The sequence below is a fragment of the Pan paniscus genome, chromosome 8 (assembly GCF_029289425.2).
Source record: "Pan paniscus chromosome 8, NHGRI_mPanPan1-v2.0_pri, whole genome shotgun sequence".
Taxonomy (NCBI): domain Eukaryota; kingdom Metazoa; phylum Chordata; class Mammalia; order Primates; family Hominidae; genus Pan; species Pan paniscus.
The window spans coordinates 116,272,207-116,289,949 of record NC_073257.2 but is presented as its reverse complement, the minus strand read 5'-3'; the positions used below and the strand labels follow the sequence as shown (position 1 = coordinate 116,289,949).

The following is a 17,743-nucleotide window of genomic DNA, read 5'->3' as shown; positions in this document are numbered from 1 at the left end:
CAGAAGATAAATCAAAAGTGAGATATAAAATTTGGCCGCCTTCTAAGGAAACGAAGTTTTCAAGTAGTGATAAAATTATATTTTCCACCTCTTTTCTTCCTGTATATAATTCCAAGAAAAAGATGTGCAAATGTTACCAGATTAAATTTCAATATTGATGCTCCCTCTCTTGCATACTAACTTATTAAAGAAATTCAAGAAAGCCCACTGGGGGAAAAAATTTCTGAATTGTAACTAATTTCCTTGAAAATTCTTTTGTAAAATCCAGAATGCGGTTTTTTAAAAACCTTTTCGCACTCGCCCATACCCCCCCGAAAGGAAGCTGTTTCATTATTGTGACATAGCATGGGCACAATGGAGATGTTATGGAAAAGCTGCTCTTATTATTTGTTAATAATTTCATCCTGTAAACTTCATTTTGTACAACTCGATAAAGACCTTCAATGAGCAACAAGCATGACTACGAAGTGATTTTAGGAGCTCCCCACGTTGCACTGTGCCTTCAGCCCTGAGTTCTATTATCTATTACCTGAGTTCTTCAACATTAGCCACACTCCTGGCAAGAATCCCCTTTTCCCGGCGAAGCTTCTTGATCTCAAGTCTGAGGATTCTCATGTCCTCCAACCTCTGGTTGTACTGGCTCTCCCCTTTATTCAGCACAGACTGTTGGATCTTGATCTTCTCATAGAGCAAAGCTAACTCATCATTGCGCCGAACAAGCTGAGACCCCAGGATATCTCTCTCACTGATGACCTAGGAAGGTAGGGAGGGGCATAGTCACCAGGGAAGGAGGAGCCTTAGCTTTTCACTGTGACAGCACCATTCATTCAATGAGTATCTATTGAATGCCCACATGTACTGGGCACCACATAGGCTGGGCACTGGAAAGAGCTGGCTAGACAATCAACACTGGACCCCTCCCATTAGAGTTTTTGAAAACACCACACAACAGATAATCCTTAATAATATTAATAATAGTAGTCCAAGGCTGGGTACAGTGGCTCATGCATGTAATCCCAGCACTTTGGGAGGCCAAGGCAGGCAGATCACTTGAGGCCAGGAGTTCGCGAGCAGCCTGGCCAACATGATGAAACCCCATCTCTACTAAAAACATAAAAATTAGCCAGGTGCAGTGGCACATGTCTGTAGTCCCAGCTACTTGGGAAGCTGAGGTGGGAGGATCACTGGAGCCTGGGAGGAGAAGGTTGTAGTGAGCCAAGATGGTACCACCACACTCCAGCCTGGGTGACAGAGACTCTGTCTCAAAAATAATAATAATAGTCCAATTATCTAATATTCTGTAGCCCATGTGTGTATCGTTTTGTTTATTTCCAAACCCATTATATTTATAAATGTTCAAATCTGAATGACTTCATGGTGGGCTAGCTCTTGCCAAGTTCCACTACTTCCTTCTGTCTTGCACTGACCAACTTCTCTCTGCCAGGTACCTCAGAGCAGTTAAATTTCTAACCCCCAAATTATGCATTTGGGTTTCTATCTCCCAAATTGTTTTTTATTTTTTTCATGTTGGATGGGTAATGTGCCGACATTGTGATAAGGTTTGAGGGAGGCATATCTTACACATACATGTGAACACCCAGTCAAGATCAAATCATGTAATTATTAATTGCAATTATATGTGAGCAACTGTATTATACTAGAATGCAAGCTCCTTGAGGATGAACCTTATTGTCTTGGTGGCCAACGTGTCCCTAGTGCCTAGAGGAGTGACTAAGGCGTGGGAAGTGCTCATAAGTCAAATAAAGGAGTGAGTATTTCATAATTAATCAACACAAGATGGGTCTCTGCTGCTGTTCTTCCAATAGGGCTGGTTGGAAGAGCTTAGAGAGGAAGGAAGTTTCGAAGGGTGGAATTAAATACTCGTGTCTGTTGACAAGGTCTGCAAGTCTGACAAGGAGACTTGGTCTACCTGGTCTAATTCCTTCTTCTGTCTCAACCTCTCCCCGTCAGCCTCAGCAATTATTCGCAGGAGTTTTCTCTCTTCAGCTTCTTGCTTTTCAATAAAGTGTTTTGTCTCCAGGGCTTGTTGTCTCAGCTTCTGCAGCTCAGCCTGACAAAGAGTGGAAGATACAGGCAAATTTCAATTCGTTACAGCACAAACCAGGACGACAGGGCCCGGATTTAGATGTACAGTTGTGCTTCTTACTCTTTCCTCTGATGTTTCATTTAACACAGTTTGATCACTCTCACAAGCAAAACAAGCTTACAACACACACACACACACACTCATAAAGAAATAGCAATGCACATTACAGTCATCATGTTTATTCTGAGTTGTGCCCTTGAGGGATTTCTATCATTTTTCTATATATGTGTAGCAGGGGCTTCATTGGTATTCAGCAGCACTTCATCTCTTACCAGCTAAACACCAGGAGAATTCACAAAGAATAGTGCAGAGCAGGATGTGGGGGTGAGGACAGGGGAGGCCTCTGTGTGTACCAGCTCCTGTAATGGCCCTACCACCACCAGCACACGAACTGCAAAGGTAAAGCCCTTTGTAAGCAAAATTAAACTAGTCAAAGATAATAACTGTCTGTCTTGTAAAACATCCTGATGAAACAGAAGGGATGTCATTTATAAAAAGATATATAGATCCTACTTCTATGGCACTTCCAACCCAGATGAGAGGATAAGATAGACAAATATTATGCAAATATTAAGAAGTCCAGGCAATAATTTTTCAGCATCTTGATTATCACACAGACAGTGAATCGATATTATGGGAGGTCAAAGAAAAAATCATCATTAGACTGGGGGTAGCAGGGCTGCTTTCTCAGAGAGCTCAGACCTGAATCTGGCCCCTAAGTTTATATGAAAATCACAGGAATTATGGAGAAAGGGTGCTATGGACTGTTAAGTTTCAGCAGGACAATTTTTGTCTCATCAAAGTGCATGTTCACTTCTATTCCACAAGTTTGTTTGTGACCTACCATATCCCAGGCATGATACTAGGCATTTGTGTAACTACTCCTGTCTCCATTTAATGCAATTACAGAGACAAAAGCAAGCGACTTGCCCAAGGTCATGGAGCTATTAAATAGCAGATTGAGATTCCAACCCAGATCTTTTGATTCCAAAGCCTGTGCTCCTTCTACTGTCACCACCCAAGAGTTCCAAATTAAATATAGAAGATAAGCAAGACTTGAGGGATTCGCCATCCATTGAAGATGATGGATAACCAACAAGTGTGAAAATGCTATCTACCTATGTGAAAAGGACATGTGTGTACACATAAAGGAGTTTATATTTCTGCCTGGGGTTTAGAGGGAAGAACCAGTCAGGTCACTGGCAGTTGACAGATATTGCCAACATGGAAGGGTATGTGTTAGAGCAGGGCATTCAACAGTCAGGCTTTTGGGAACAAAGGCATGCAAACTATAAAGTACCTGGTGTGTTCACCAGACAGTGGAACAGCCAGTATGGCTGAATTAGAGAGTTAGGTAGGGAATAGCTGGAGGTAAGGCTCACAAACAGCTAAGCCAGACAGGGAAAGGCCTTGTGTGCCATGCACTATATAGGGCATGCAGTGGGGGAACCAAAGTTACATACGTTACAGGAAAGAAGAATATGCCTTTGAGAGGTTCCATGCCCAACTGGGATGGATGATGGATATCACAGACCAGGTCAGAACAAGAAGAAGCAAATGAGGAGGAAGAGCTCTGCTTTCCCCCATGCTGGAATCACAACGGAGATGACAAGATAATATTAAGGTTTCAACTTGTCAGTGGCTTGCAAGTTGGCAAATGTCAGTAAAAGAGTAATAATTTTTTCCTTCAAGTCAATATTTGGACCCCCGCCTACCCAGAAATGACACCAAGATGATGGAAACCTCATACTTTTAAGTGCCTTTGAACCAACCCAACTTTAGTTACGGTCTGTCTCTGCCCCATGAAAACCAAAAGTCATTAATTCTACACCTCAGACTTATCCAAACAGTAAAAGATACTGTGTACCTTGTAACAGATGTGTAACATCACAAACTGAATGCAACCAGGTACTATAAAACGAAGGGTTTCTTTTATGACATTTTGTTTGTTCATTCATGAAATATGTTTTGGTCTAGGGATAAGCAAAAGGAAATACTTATTGAGAAAAGATCTCATCTAGTATTTACCACTTGGGGGGATTGTCTGTTAGGAAAGAGAACAAAGAACCAGCCTTTCTGTTTCTATAATCATTTAAGGTGACAGCAAAGACAGCAATAAAATACCTGTTTGGCTCATGCTTTCTTTAATAAAACTTTTATTTTCCCAGATGTGCAACATTCACTTCCCTGTTCTTAAGTGCCAAGAGCTGATCAGAATCCATCAGGAGAACAAAATGAAACCCCTGTTATATTCAAATGCAATCAACAGTGTGTAAAAGTATCTGTCTGAAATGTAAAACCACTCGTGCATTTGGCATTGCTGGGTACTTTTTTCATAATATATCAAAATTCTGAGTGGTCTCCTTATGTCATAAATTTATGGGCTGTAAACAAGATGTGGCATTAGACATTGGCAGAAAATGTTAACATCAACAAAATACCTTGGGTCTAATGCATTTAGCAGTTATAAAACTGAGCCATCTCACCCAGGAAGGATGGCAACAACCACTATGCATTCAAAAGCTCATCAAGCAATGCCCTAGGTGGGACCTGAGGTTTCTGCACCTATCCAAGTGTTACTGGTGGTAAAAAGTTATAATGAGATGGCGGGACACAGCCTTTACTCACTGCTTCCACAATTATACAATTTTGCAAAAGGCATTATGGATTATCTGTAACCAGATTTGGCTATGGGCATAAATCATATCTCAAGAGTCATACTTGTAGAATTTCTCCCATTCATACATGATCTCAACACGAGTTTCATAGAAATCATCTGTTTAAATCTAGCAAAACAAATAGTACCACCTGAAGTCTTCTAGCCATGAGAATAATTAGGCTCTCTCTCTCTTTCTCTTTCTTTCTCTCTCTCTCTCTCTCATGGATAACAGCTCCCTATCCATGGCAGGCTACAGAGTCCACTGAGTAAAAGAATATGGTGCCCTGAAGCCAGGCTCTAATGTGGTGCTGAGCTCTAGACACAGAGAATTTGCTGCTGAATTATTCACCAAGAATCAAAGTGCTATCAGATACATGTAGGATGATTGGAAAGAGACAAGATAGAATCAGGGGCTTGTTAGGACTGGAAGGCAGACACTCCAAATGAGATGGTTCCTTCAGTGCTGATGAAACAAGCCTGGGACACAATGGGCAGATGAATGCAGACACAGCAACATCTGCAGAGAACTACTGACATCCTGTCACAACCATAATGTGCTGACAGTGTACAGGATCCTCAGGCACCAGTGGAGCCTGGTAGCAACAGAAAAAGTAAAAGAAACATGGAAGGACAAGATTTGTCTGCTGAAGGGGATGGATGAAGATGAGGATGACCTACTAAAGACAGTCGTTTGCCTATCGGCTTGGAAAAGTCATAAATTGAATTGTCCTGTCCAAGGGTATCTCACAGGCTACCTAGCAGGCAAGGGCTTGCCCCTCCGAGAGGGATTATGTACCCGCGTAGCTTCGTACAACTCACAATAATGAGATAAATGTCTCTTGGAGCAAAGTTACTAGAAAATCTGCCCTTTCCCTCAGGGTTTTGGTTGGCAGACTTCAGATGCATGAAATCCAGGGACCTGTGTGAAATGTGATTCATTCTTAGGCTAAAAAAGTCAAGAGGCTAAAACTCAACATTTGAGCTGTCATATTTTTCTAGAGAATGTCAAACGGGCTTAATGATAGGCCAAAATTATCCAGTCGGAGCACCATTGCAAGTCACCCTTGGATAGACTCAAATAATAAATCAGGCAGGCCTCTCTCTCTGCTCCTCATTCTTGCCTTCATTGGAAATGCAGGGAGAAAGGGCATCCCAGTTCAACAGTAAGTCCAAAGCAATCATCTTCCTATAATCGATGACCCAAAGCCATCCAGACCTGGGATTCTCCATTTGGAGCAGTCTCTGGAGCAGAAGCCTTTTAATCATCCTTCATGTTCACCAGCTGCCAAATCTGCTGGCCCAGGTCCAAATGATACAGGACTTTATTGCCCTGTATTTTATTGTATTATGATGCTTCTTTTGAGCTTTATGTAGACACCTGATGGCAGAGGCCATAAATGAAACAAATATTAGCTAAAGTCAAACTCTGAGGAATTAGGAATAATTGATATTTTGTATAGGACACTTGTTCTAAAGCAGGATTTTGTAGAACGACATTAGTTCCAACTTGGACCCCATTATGGAGTAATAATTAATCTTTTGAATAGAGCATTACTAGGGAAAGTAAGAGATGAGACCCAACACCATCCTTTAAAGGGAAAGAGATGATGCACCAAATGGATTACATTGAGCCTTGCTAACATGGCCCATACCACTCATGGGTGAAGCAATGTTTAAAATAAGTTTCTTCCGATTCATTCAGCAATAAATAAACCCTATCCCACTACAAGTTCCACAGTGGAACAAACTGTTTTCTATAAAACTCTGGTTTCAAACAGGGAGTACAAGGGCAAAGATGCAGAATATTTTCCAGTTTTAGAAAATATATGTATATTTCTTTATATATAAAAAACAATGCAGAATCTTCTATTCTTTTTCTATCATAAGCTAGAGTGGGGGAGATGAATGTCTGAGACAGGTAAATATATCAGTTACAATATCTTTTTTGTACATGCACTTTTGTTACAGTTTAATCTTTCTCAAATAAAATGAGCTTTAAGTTAATTTAATGTAGTAATTTTATTTCCATGAAAACCTATCATTAACTTGACAAAACTCATTATTAAATTGAGAGTGCCTATTTCAATCTATGGTATCTTAGAATCTAGAAAATATGGCATTGAGCCTGCCCAACACTAGATATAAATTTTCAAGACAGTGACTATCTTTGAAAGCTAATATGTGCAGAAAGCAAGGTACCCAGTCTCTAATTTGTTGTAAACAGTTTCTGTAAGTGGCTCTTAAGCACCCATGAGTATTCTGCACATATATTTTCATAACAAAAGTGGCATTATTTTCTTAGAAGTTCCTTTTTTAATCCTTGGTCAATTGGATTGGAAGGGAAATCTATTGGACTGGATAGGAAAAAGAAAAATACATTAGGTTTAGTGGTGTGTATAGTGAAACATATTTGGTTAGAGGATTTAAAATGGCATAATTATTTGCTTTGTATTCTTGGAAAGGGTCCTTATGTTAGTAGACATAGAATATCCTAAATTAGTAGATTTTAAAGGGTATGTCTTAGTAAGATATATGAAGACAGAGATGATCCCTGGAAGAGCAGCTGCAAAGTTCTTAGACCTGCAGAGGTAAAGTGAACTACAAACCTGGCCAAGGGTAAACCAAGTGAGAACAGAGCTCTAACACCCAGTTGATAAGACTGCAGATAGAAACATCACATGCACACAAAGTAAAAAACAGAGGTACAAAGCATCACCTTATAGAAGGCCCAGGGAGGAGTTTGGGAGGGTTGGGTGTGAGCACAATGGTTGTACTTGGTTGTGAATGCAGAGGGATTGTAGCAAGCTTGTAAGTTCAAGGATTTCTTGGCACTGCCAACCTGCTAGGTTGTCTCCCACTGATGTATGATAGCCCGCATAAATGAAAGCGGTGTGTTTGCATCTCCATTGCTCCCTTCCCCCATTCTACCTAGCAGCACTACCTGTAAGGAGCCCTGACCTAGAGATGGTAAAGCTCATCCTCCTGGTGCCTTGTGTGCTTGGTTTGGGTAACTAGCAACTGTGACCACAGGCAGGCGTGGTTGTTCTCCCTGCCCCTGGCTGCCTTCAGTGAGACTGGAGGCCGCCTGAGCGGGCTGATGAACTGTTGGTCCTTTGCTTTTACTATGAGGTCAGTACCTTCAATGTTTCCTTTTCCTTTTCTATTCGCTGCTGTTCCAGGTGCAGCTTCACAAGTGCGGACTCTTTGGCAGAGATGTCTTCTTTCAGCTCATCTACCTGATGGATCATAATCTTTAACTTTCTCTTCATATCTGTTATTTCATCCTAACCAAATGAAAGGAGAAATGTTTGAAAGTGAATTAGACATCATCGTCCCTATGGAAGTTCAATATATATTTAAGAGCTTTTAAGGGACGCTCTCTCAAAACAATGGTCTCTTGATCAATTACAACTAGACTATTCCTTTGTCTCTAGTGCCCATCGACCTCAAAGTACTTTATTGTATTAACTCTCAAAATATTCTCATGAGATACACACAAAATATGCATAATGAACATCACATGCACACACCTTATTCCTCCTTTTACAAAAGGAATTGGAAGCACAACAAACATATAACTAAAAGATTTTGAAGTGAAGCTCTGGAATTCAAGAGTATGCTGCTGCCCTCTGAGTCATGGTAGCTATTAGCAGTTTTAAAAATTAGAAAGAGAGCTGGGGACAGTGGCTCATGCCTGTAATCCCAGCACTTTGGGAGGCCAAGGCAGGTGGATCACTTGAGGTCAGGAGTTCGAGACCAGCCTGGCCAACATGGTGAAAACCCTGTCTCTACTAAGAATACAAAAATTAGCCAGGCATGGTGGCATGTGCCTGTAATCCCAGCTACTCAGGAGACTGAGGCAGGAGAATCACTTGAACCCAGGAGGCAGAGGTTGCAGTGAGCCGAGATCGCGTCACTGCACTCCAGCTCGGTGACAGAGTGAGACTCCATCTCAAAAAAAAAAAAAAAGTAGAAAGACGAGAATAGTAATTCTACATAATAATTAAAAGTAGGACCATGATCTCCACATCCTATTAAGATGTGTCATTTCCATTTCAAATAACCTGATAGTTTTGCGTAAATTGATCTTTTCAGGTGAATTCCATGAGTTTTTTTTTTAATCTATTCTAAATTCTGCCATTAGGATAACAGAAACTGTTTTAAATGCAGGGTAAAAATAAATCAAAATGTAAGGATATAAATATATTATTTACCTGAGCCTCAACCAGATTTTTGCTATACAGATTTCTGTCTGATCTCACAGCTTCATATAGGTTCTGTTGCTGTTTTAATTTAATCTCTGATTCAGCTATTTTTTTCCTGTAGTCAAAAATCTGCGTTTCACGAACTTTTATGTCTTCCATGTTCATAAGGACCTGGAGGAGAAAGACATATATGAACGTGGTTAAATAGCCCATCTGTGCTTATTGGTTGAGGACAAATGGAGTTTTTTATCTAAGGGTGGCTGGTAGAGACGCCAGTAATCAGAAAATCTGACAGTGGCTATAATCACTGCAGTACAACACAGAAATTCAGCCCAACTGATTAGGGGCAAATACACATTTTATCTATACTAGAGTTCTGCTCAAGTATAAAGCTTAACACAGTTATTTTGTGATCACAAGAAAGAAAAAAAACAGAAGAAATTCTTTCAATTCTGAAAACCTCTCCTGACCACCCTACCCCCAAAAAAGGGGAAAAAAATAGTCACAGGCTTAAACAGATCTTAACACAAAGCACTAAGAAAGATAAGAGATAACCTAGCTGTTTGGCCACACTGGCTGCTTATAAAGTTAACCACGAGAAAGAAAAATGGTCTTTGAACTTTGATAGCAATCATAACGCTATCTTGCCAATGTCAAACTCACTCCATCAGGGGAACTGAAAAGCACTCCGTAAAAATGCATTCTATTGTGCACAAAATACTTCCAGGAAAGGTGGGATGCAAGAACTACTGCCTCATTTTTGCAAGCATGAAAAACCAACACCTGAAATTCCACCATGAGTCAATACCTCTCAACAAGCCATGCACACAGTAGCAATGACGTCATCATGACTCTGCTGCAATGTCCACACAAGTTGCTTTTTTAAAGGTAAACTTCTTTAAAAAGTCCTTAAGAAGAAAAATTTTCATGAAGAAATCTGATTAAATCAAGGAAACTACAGTGTAAATAACAGCTAGAGCACATAAGGAGAAAATTCTTAAGAAAGTTTCGCTGTGTTTCTTGGTGTTCCCTTAATTAATGGTTGCAATAGGAGGACACAGAGCAATGTGACAGAGCATGGAGGAAAAGGGGACACATATGAAGAAACAGGGCCATGTCTCTGGGCCCACATCTCTGAGGAAGTGACAGTTTACCTAGAACGAAAGGTGGAAAAGGACCTTTTAGACTTCTGCCATCCTGATATTCACCATGACTCAGGTGTGGGCTACTTGTGAGCAACATGTTCCCAAATTATTGCACTTACAAGAATCCGTTTTTTCCACTTGCAGAATTGCCATCCCAGAAAATACATAAATGAGAAGTCTGGTTCTATTCTTTCCCTATCAGAGTTAATGATGGCTATGATTTTAAATATTTATCCTTTATATATTTAAATAAGCACCTTTCAAAATTTTTTTACAGGTGCTTAAGGAGGGATGGGATTGAATTTTAGTAAAAGTCTGTCAATGTATATAATTTTGTACTATTCTTTCTTATCGGGTCAATTGATTTGATAAACCTAGTAACAGATTTTTCCTTCTAAAAATATTTTAATTTCTTTATATATAGTTCCATGTGCCACAATTTAAAATAAATTCATAAATGTGAAATATACATTTATTTTCCTTATTTACTTGGACTTTCTCCCTTCAACATCAGCCCCTCTTCTACACGAAACAAAACTAGGTTAACAATCTACTATGTATTCTTCCATATTTTTCATTGGATTCTGCATATTCTATTCAGGTCTACAACCTAATAATAATAGCTAATATTCATCAGTTACCTTCTATGTACCTGACATTTTATATGTATTAGCTCCTTTAATCTCTCAAAAATCCTCTAAGATATGTACTATTATTGCCCCCAATTTTACAAAGAAGGAAACAGATCAAAATAAGTAATATTTACAAAGTTATTCAATGAGTAAATAGACAACTACACAGATTTGTTTGTTTTCTGTTTGGCTTTTTGGGGTTTGTTTTTACTTTTTGGCCAAATGGGATCTTATAATTACTCTTAATGCACTTTCCTTTTTATCATCAAATAATACCTTGTAGAAATCATCACTCTAATTCATTCTCTTTAAAGGTTGCATAATATCCTATAGAGTGGGTGTGCCATCATAATTTAATTCTTCTCCACTGATGGGCATTAACTTTGTTTCCACTTTTTTGCCACTCTGAACCATGCTATAGGAAACATTTTTGTATGTGTATTCTCATGCACTTGTGCTTTTATTTCTGTGGGATGGATTCCCAGGAGTAGAATAGCTGGCTCAAAAGACATATATATTTTCAACTTTAATAGATATTGCTAGATTGCTTTCCAAAATGGCTGTAACACTTTACATTTCCACACCACCAGCAATAGCTTTCTTAATAGAAAACTATCCTTGCAGCTTCAGGATAAACCCTCCTTGTTCATACTGGATGATTCTTTTAATGTACTGTTGAATTTGGTTTGCTGGAATTTCATTTAGGATTCTGCATGCATTTTCCCAAGTGAGCTAGGCCTATATCTTTCTTTTTGGTTCTTTTTTAATCTCAAGGTTTCTGTTGGTTTCATAAAGTGAACAGAGTACATTATTGTTCACTTATTCATTCACTCCTCCATTTATTCATTCACTCCATGAACAGGTACTGAGGACCTATCTATGGCAGGCACTGTAAAAGCATGCATGATAGAAAGAAGAATAAGACACATTCTCTACCCTCAAGTTCACTTGTAGGGTGTGACTTCACCATAGAATGGATAATCAAGGAATGGATATAACCAGTAAACTGAGATATGCACCAAGTGTTATGGGAGAATCTAAGACTGAAAGGTTAATGCTTAATAGATTGAAAATACTTTGAACAGCATCATCAGCATTCAGAATATCAAGCAGCACGTTAGAGAAAGGAAAAAAATTGTTTGTTCAGTCACTTTCAGAGATGTTAGAACAGGAATAATTCTTTGCACAGGCAGAATAATGCCACAGAGAAAGAGGTAACCAGGGGCATTTCTTTTTTGAGCATCCAACCAGCATGGTCTGTCTTTCTGCAGACAACATGCACAAAAGTCATAAACTTGCTTCTGGATTCTTGAAGCTGGAGTAATAAGAACCCGTCAGGACACCAAGAAGATAAAAGGAATTAACAAATATTGAAAAGAGCGGAAAAGACAATTTACAAGCAATGTATTTCTAAGTGTTGGGACTCAGTTTATTTTTATGGAAATCATTCAGGCCAAAGTCATGCAGAAGTTCAAATCCTGAAAATTCATAAAGTATATGAGTGTTAAGTAGTAGCCAAACCCCTTGTCAGCAAGCTGTCCCCATTAGAAGTGGTATGTCAGAGACACAGGCTGCCAGCTGTGGGGCTGGAGCTTAATTAATATACACTTTGAGATACCTCAAACCAACTCATGAGATAAATCACATCCGAATATAGAAAGTTTTATTACAGCCAGAGAATTGGTGCTCCTGGCACTCCTAGGCTTCAGGGGAGTCCAGAAAATGCTTACAGTGCATGACAGAAGTACAGCCTCAGTTTATAACCTACTCCTACCTTTTCTGTTGCTGTTAAAACAACCTGCCAATAGAAATAAGAGTGAGATAGAAATCAATAACGCATACAGGAAAACTGCAGCATAGCCAGAACATCACAGAGACCAAGGTGGGATTAGAAAGTAGGTCATTGCATTGGAACCCCTTAATGTACATTTGATGAAATATCAGTACAATAAACTTCTCAAATAAGTTTTTCTGACTTGATGTCAATGGTTTGAATGCTGACAATGCTTTTACCTTCATAATGAAACTGAAAAACTCACTCTGCAATAATAGAAAACAACTATGCGCCCTGGCTTGTGAAATGCTGAGTCTTCCCTATTTTTCTTGCCTTGTTATTTTACCCTCTGTCTTGAATTTAGAGAGGCATATCTATGGCTTTGATTCAATTGCATAACATATTATATTATGAATGTGGGATATAATAATATCTATCTCACAGGGCTATTATGAGGATTTAAGTGAGAGAATATACGTCTATGCCAGCATATAAGTACTTAGCATATAGTAATTTAATCATTTAATAAATGTTAACAAATTATTATGATAGTTTACACTACGTCACGTTACATAATACTAGTACTTTAAAAAGTTAATTTGATTTTCCTCCGAATCAAATCCTGTTCTGCAGGAAAAGTAACGATATGAAGCATGCTTCTTTTATTATGATAGAAAAAGCTTATAATTTGTGTTCCCTTGATTCCTCTCTCCAGGATTCTACCCAATTACAGAGGCTCTGTATAAAATTCAAATTAACATCAATGAAACAGGAGCTTTATTTCATCATGAAGATATCTATCTAGTGGACAATATTTCTTTCATCAATTTTTGGTTTCTTTGCTTGCATTAAGTCCTTGAAAGCACATTATTATTCATTTCCTGGAATCTCTGTCCTGAAGAGCTTTGCTTGACAGTGTTATAGGCAAATGAGCAAAGAGCTAGGAAATTTGTTGTTAGGGATTTGTTGCAAAAGAATGTTTTCTGGCATATAAAATGTCTGGGAGGTGACTGCCAGAAGTTTAATATTTGAAATGAAAAAAGAGGGAGATCCTAAAATGAGGCAAGTGCATCATGTGAAAAATGTTCAGCAGATTTAATAATTTACTAGGAGTGGTTTTATCTAGAACATGTAAAAGTTCAGAAAGCAGGAAATATGGTAGACCACAACTTACCATGCCATTTCTCATGCCTCTCAATTTATCTGAATAGTGAAATTTAGAGTGCAGCAAAGGAAAATCATGAGGATAAAAACTGCTGTAATCCTGGGGTAGATTATCTTACGGTTTAACAAATGTTCACTCTCTCCCCTTGTCCCACAACCTAAAGAGAGAAGTGCATTTCCCTTGCTGTTGATGTTAGCCTTGGCCATGTGACTCGCTATAGCCAATGGGAGGTCAGAATATCAGACAAGTAGAGAGACATGACATGTGCCTGTATGCGTGGCTTTGTCTCTTGTTCTCCTTCCTTCCCCCATGAGAAGAACATGCACGTGGAGGATAAGAAACATGTGGTCCAGAACTGAGTCCAATCCACATCCCAGAGCCAAGTCCAGGCAAGCCCAGGTTAGGTCAGCTGAACCTCTGTCAACTGCAGGTGTGTGAATAAGAAATAAGTGCTTGCTTTTGTATCCCACGGAGATGTTGTGGCTATTTATCATGCACTATTATTATTGCAAGTGTTGACGGAGACAAACACATAGGAAAAGGTTTGGGATTCTGAGCCATCCAGTTCAGGCACAAAAGGGGATCTTCTTCCTCACTGGCAAATGCCAAGCTAAATGAATACAATATAATGTAGAAGTTTAGCATCTTCAAGTTCACTTTTCTTTCTCTAAGCAAGAAAGAACACGAAGGCAAATGTTGATGCTGTTTTGCAGCTCAGAAGGAAGAAGAGACCAGGTCTGGAAGTCACTCACAGCTAAAAATGCCAATGATAATTCAGATAAAATCATCCATCATGGTAACATGTTTCACATGAATTTAAAGGAAGGGCAGACCCACAGTCATAAGTAAATATATTGTTAGAAAATAACTTGATACAGATACTTAAAAGTGAGCCTCTGACTAGTTAACTCAGATGTCCAATTATGCTTTCCGTTCATTCTTAGTTCAAAAAATATTTGAGTATTTACTTAGTAAATAAGCAATATGAAGAACTCAAAATTGAATAAGACTCGCCCCCAAGAAGCCAGTGTGTAGAATGAGGCAGACATACGCAAGTAACAGTTACGTGCACACGGGCCTCCTCAACTGCCAGAGGGGAGCCAAGTACAGAGGAATTAGAGATCACTTTTAATAAAGCTTCTTGGGAAAGGTGGAATTTTATTTGGTCCCTGAAAGAAAGGCAAGGTTATTAATAGTGTTTATTTATTTTTTAAATCAGGATACTAAAGTAATACATAACCATTTTACTTTTTCTTATTTTTATTTATTTATTTATTTATTTTTTTTGAGATGATGTTTCACTCTTGTCACCCAGGCTGGAGTGCAATGGCACAATCTCAGCTCACTGCAACCTCACCTCCCAGGTTCAAGCGATTTGCCTGCCTCAGCCTCCCAAGTAGCTGGGATTACAGGTGCCCACCACCACTCCCAGCTAATTTTTGTATTTTTAGTAGAAACGGTGTTTCACCATGTTGGCCAGGCTGGACTTGAACTCCTGACCTCAGGTGATCCACCCACCTTGGCCTCCCAAAGTGCTGGGATTACAGGCATGAGCCACCATGCCCAGCCCATCCATTTTAGAATAGCTAAAAAAAAAAAAAAAAAAAAAAGCAAAAAAGGAACAAATTTAAACAATTTGTATCCTTATCACCCAAAGATAACCACTATTAATATGTTAATATGGTTCCTTCCACTCATTTTCCTATTAAAACGAAAAAGGGTAACTAGGCATCTATCTGCTTTTTCTTCTTGCCTAAATTCTCACAGAGAATTTTTCTTCATTATTGTAGATGAAACACACACACAAAAGGACTTTCCTCTAGGGCAAGTCTACGGAGAGTCTCCTGTCACTGATTTTGCCTGGAACATGGTCAGCCTGTACAGGTCTTTCTTCATCTCCAGAAAATATTTTCCCACTACATCCTTGACTAGGGGCTCATTTCCATAATCAGAAACCAACTCTCTGTAGGCTGGTTTCTATTCTCTGCCCTCTTCTCTCTTATCTTCTCTATGATCATTTTTGTAGAGACCAGGTCTCCTATGTTGCCCAGGCTGGTCTTGAACTCCTGGCCTCAAGGGATCCTCCTGCCTCAGCCTCCCAAAGTGCTAAGATTACAGGTATGAGCCACCACACCTGGCCTGATTCCATTTTCCACAACAATCAATTCTGTTCTTTACTAACTTTGGTGTGGATTTTAAATCTGCCTTTTTTTTCTTTTTTCTTTTTTCTTTTTTTTAGTTTTTATACAATTGATTCTTATTTTGCCCAACTCTTCCTTTTTATTTCATCTTTGCTTTTTCCTAGCAGTAACGCCATGTTGGATTTATAACTCAGGTGACAGTCCTGTATTCTACTGGGGTCACCTTGTCCTTTACAACAACAATAAGTCTAGACTTTCCATTCCATGTGCTGGGAAGCCCCCAAACCCTCTAATATCTCCAAGAATTCTTGGAGGAATTGCATTTCTTCTACTTGCTGTGGCTCTGGTTTGCTGTTGCCATAGCATTCTAGATTCTCGGGTGCATCTTGTCTCTTGCACATACTGTCCTTTTTCTGGGATGTGTCACCTCACATCCTCACCACCCCATGCCTGTGCCACCAAAGTGCAATCACAACGCAGGGTTGATGTAGCAGATTTGCCACCGGAGGTTTGAGGAACTTAAAATCAAATATTGGACATCACTGTTTTCTGCAATTCCTCCATCATTCCTGTCTTAGGGAACTCCTCACTTCCAGCAGCACCCAGCCTACTGCCTTGATGCTGACATTGTGTGCCCTCCTCTCCCATTCTTCCCTATCTACTCCCTATTTCCTGCTCACCACCCACTCCTCCTTTCCCATTTCCTGTTACTTTTCTCACATGACTGTTTCACTCTGGTTCATGGAGCCTCACCTTTCAAACCAAGGCAAATATCAAGGTATTTTGCTAAACAAAGACTGTTCCTCCCACAAGGGGAAACTTGGCACCAGGTTTTATGTACTTACAATCTTTGAAGGAAGCCAAACCTTTTCTCTGCATTTTCTTCTATTAGGTTAAGAACCTTATGAAATCGCTGATAGTCAGTTGTTTCTTACTTACCACAAAAAGGCAATTTCAAAGAGTTCAACCTAAAGTTCTTGCCATAGAAGCATTTTCAGAGCCAGACCTTTACTGTGGGGCTTCTAGAAGCCATTCTCTTTCTTTGGTTCTCAGGCATGTTTTCCCATAGGCTCCATTAGGCTGCTTTTTTCTTTATTCGTTCTTGAGCAAGACAGGATTTACCACAACCTAAGAACAATGCTACTAAGGTGAAGGGGTTTACCTTTGCCCAACTCTTAGTACCCTAGGGTGGTGGCAGATCCACTTTCAAATCTACAGCTGGAAACACAGTGACATGCCAAGTCCCAGTCCACCTCCCAATTTCTAATATTCTTTAGTGATATTGGAGGAGCCAAATTAGGTATGTCTCCAGTCCTTTTTGTATGCACACAGACAAAACTGGAGACAAACTCTACAAATAATTTTGCATTGTCTTTCTCAGATTCATATTAGAAACATGTTCCCATCTTTAAAAATAATTTGCAAACACATGATTTTAACAGCTACATAATACTATGTCAAATAAATGTAACACGATTTATTTAACCTTTCGGGGGGCTGATTCCTAGTTCTCATTATTATAAATTATGTTTTGAAAAAATATTCTTTCATATAAATCTCTCCATTTCTTATTTTTCATTAGATTCAGTTTTTTCTTAAAAAGGAAAATTCTGGGTCAAAAAGATAAACTTGGAACAATGTATACTCACTTTAGAAGTAGAAGAAAATGTCAGTTTCATGACATCTTCCCCAGCCTTTGATATTATTTCTCAATACTCTACAAATAGAATGCACATAAGGGAGCTTTTCATTTGTGAGAATGAGTGTGTGTGTGTGTGTGTGTGTTGGACAGTAAAGAAAGAAAGAAATATGAGAAGAGGACAAAGAGACATACATATCCTTAAGAAGTCCAGAGATGCACAAGTTGCGTAGCAACTGATATATGCTGTCAGGGGTTAAGCAAGACACAGAAAAA

General features: G+C 39.1%; 1 protein-coding gene and 1 pseudogene across 8 annotated transcripts in view; both read right to left on the bottom strand.

Annotated features, from left to right (window-relative positions):
* The window catches only part of CFAP58 (cilia and flagella associated protein 58), a 151,243-nt gene that overhangs the window by 53,420 nt on the left and 80,080 nt on the right, over window positions 1-17,743 (bottom strand). For 6 of the 8 annotated variants that reach the window (XM_055093363.2, XM_063607883.1, XM_034931435.3 and 3 more), the window contains exons 10-13: window positions 8,981-9,142; window positions 7,904-8,050; window positions 1,931-2,071; window positions 530-753 (exon numbers count right to left, since the gene is read on the bottom strand). In XM_055093363.2, coding sequence (XP_054949338.1) covers window positions 530-753; window positions 1,931-2,071; window positions 7,904-8,050; window positions 8,981-9,142 — 674 coding nt within the window. The remainder of the gene's footprint in view (window positions 1-529; window positions 754-1,930; window positions 2,072-7,903; window positions 8,051-8,980; window positions 9,143-17,743) is intronic. The other 2 variants (XM_034931436.3, XM_055093364.2) reach the window with 1 other exon arrangement.
* LOC112441108 (small nucleolar RNA U13) lies at window positions 1,526-1,639 on the bottom strand (annotated as a pseudogene).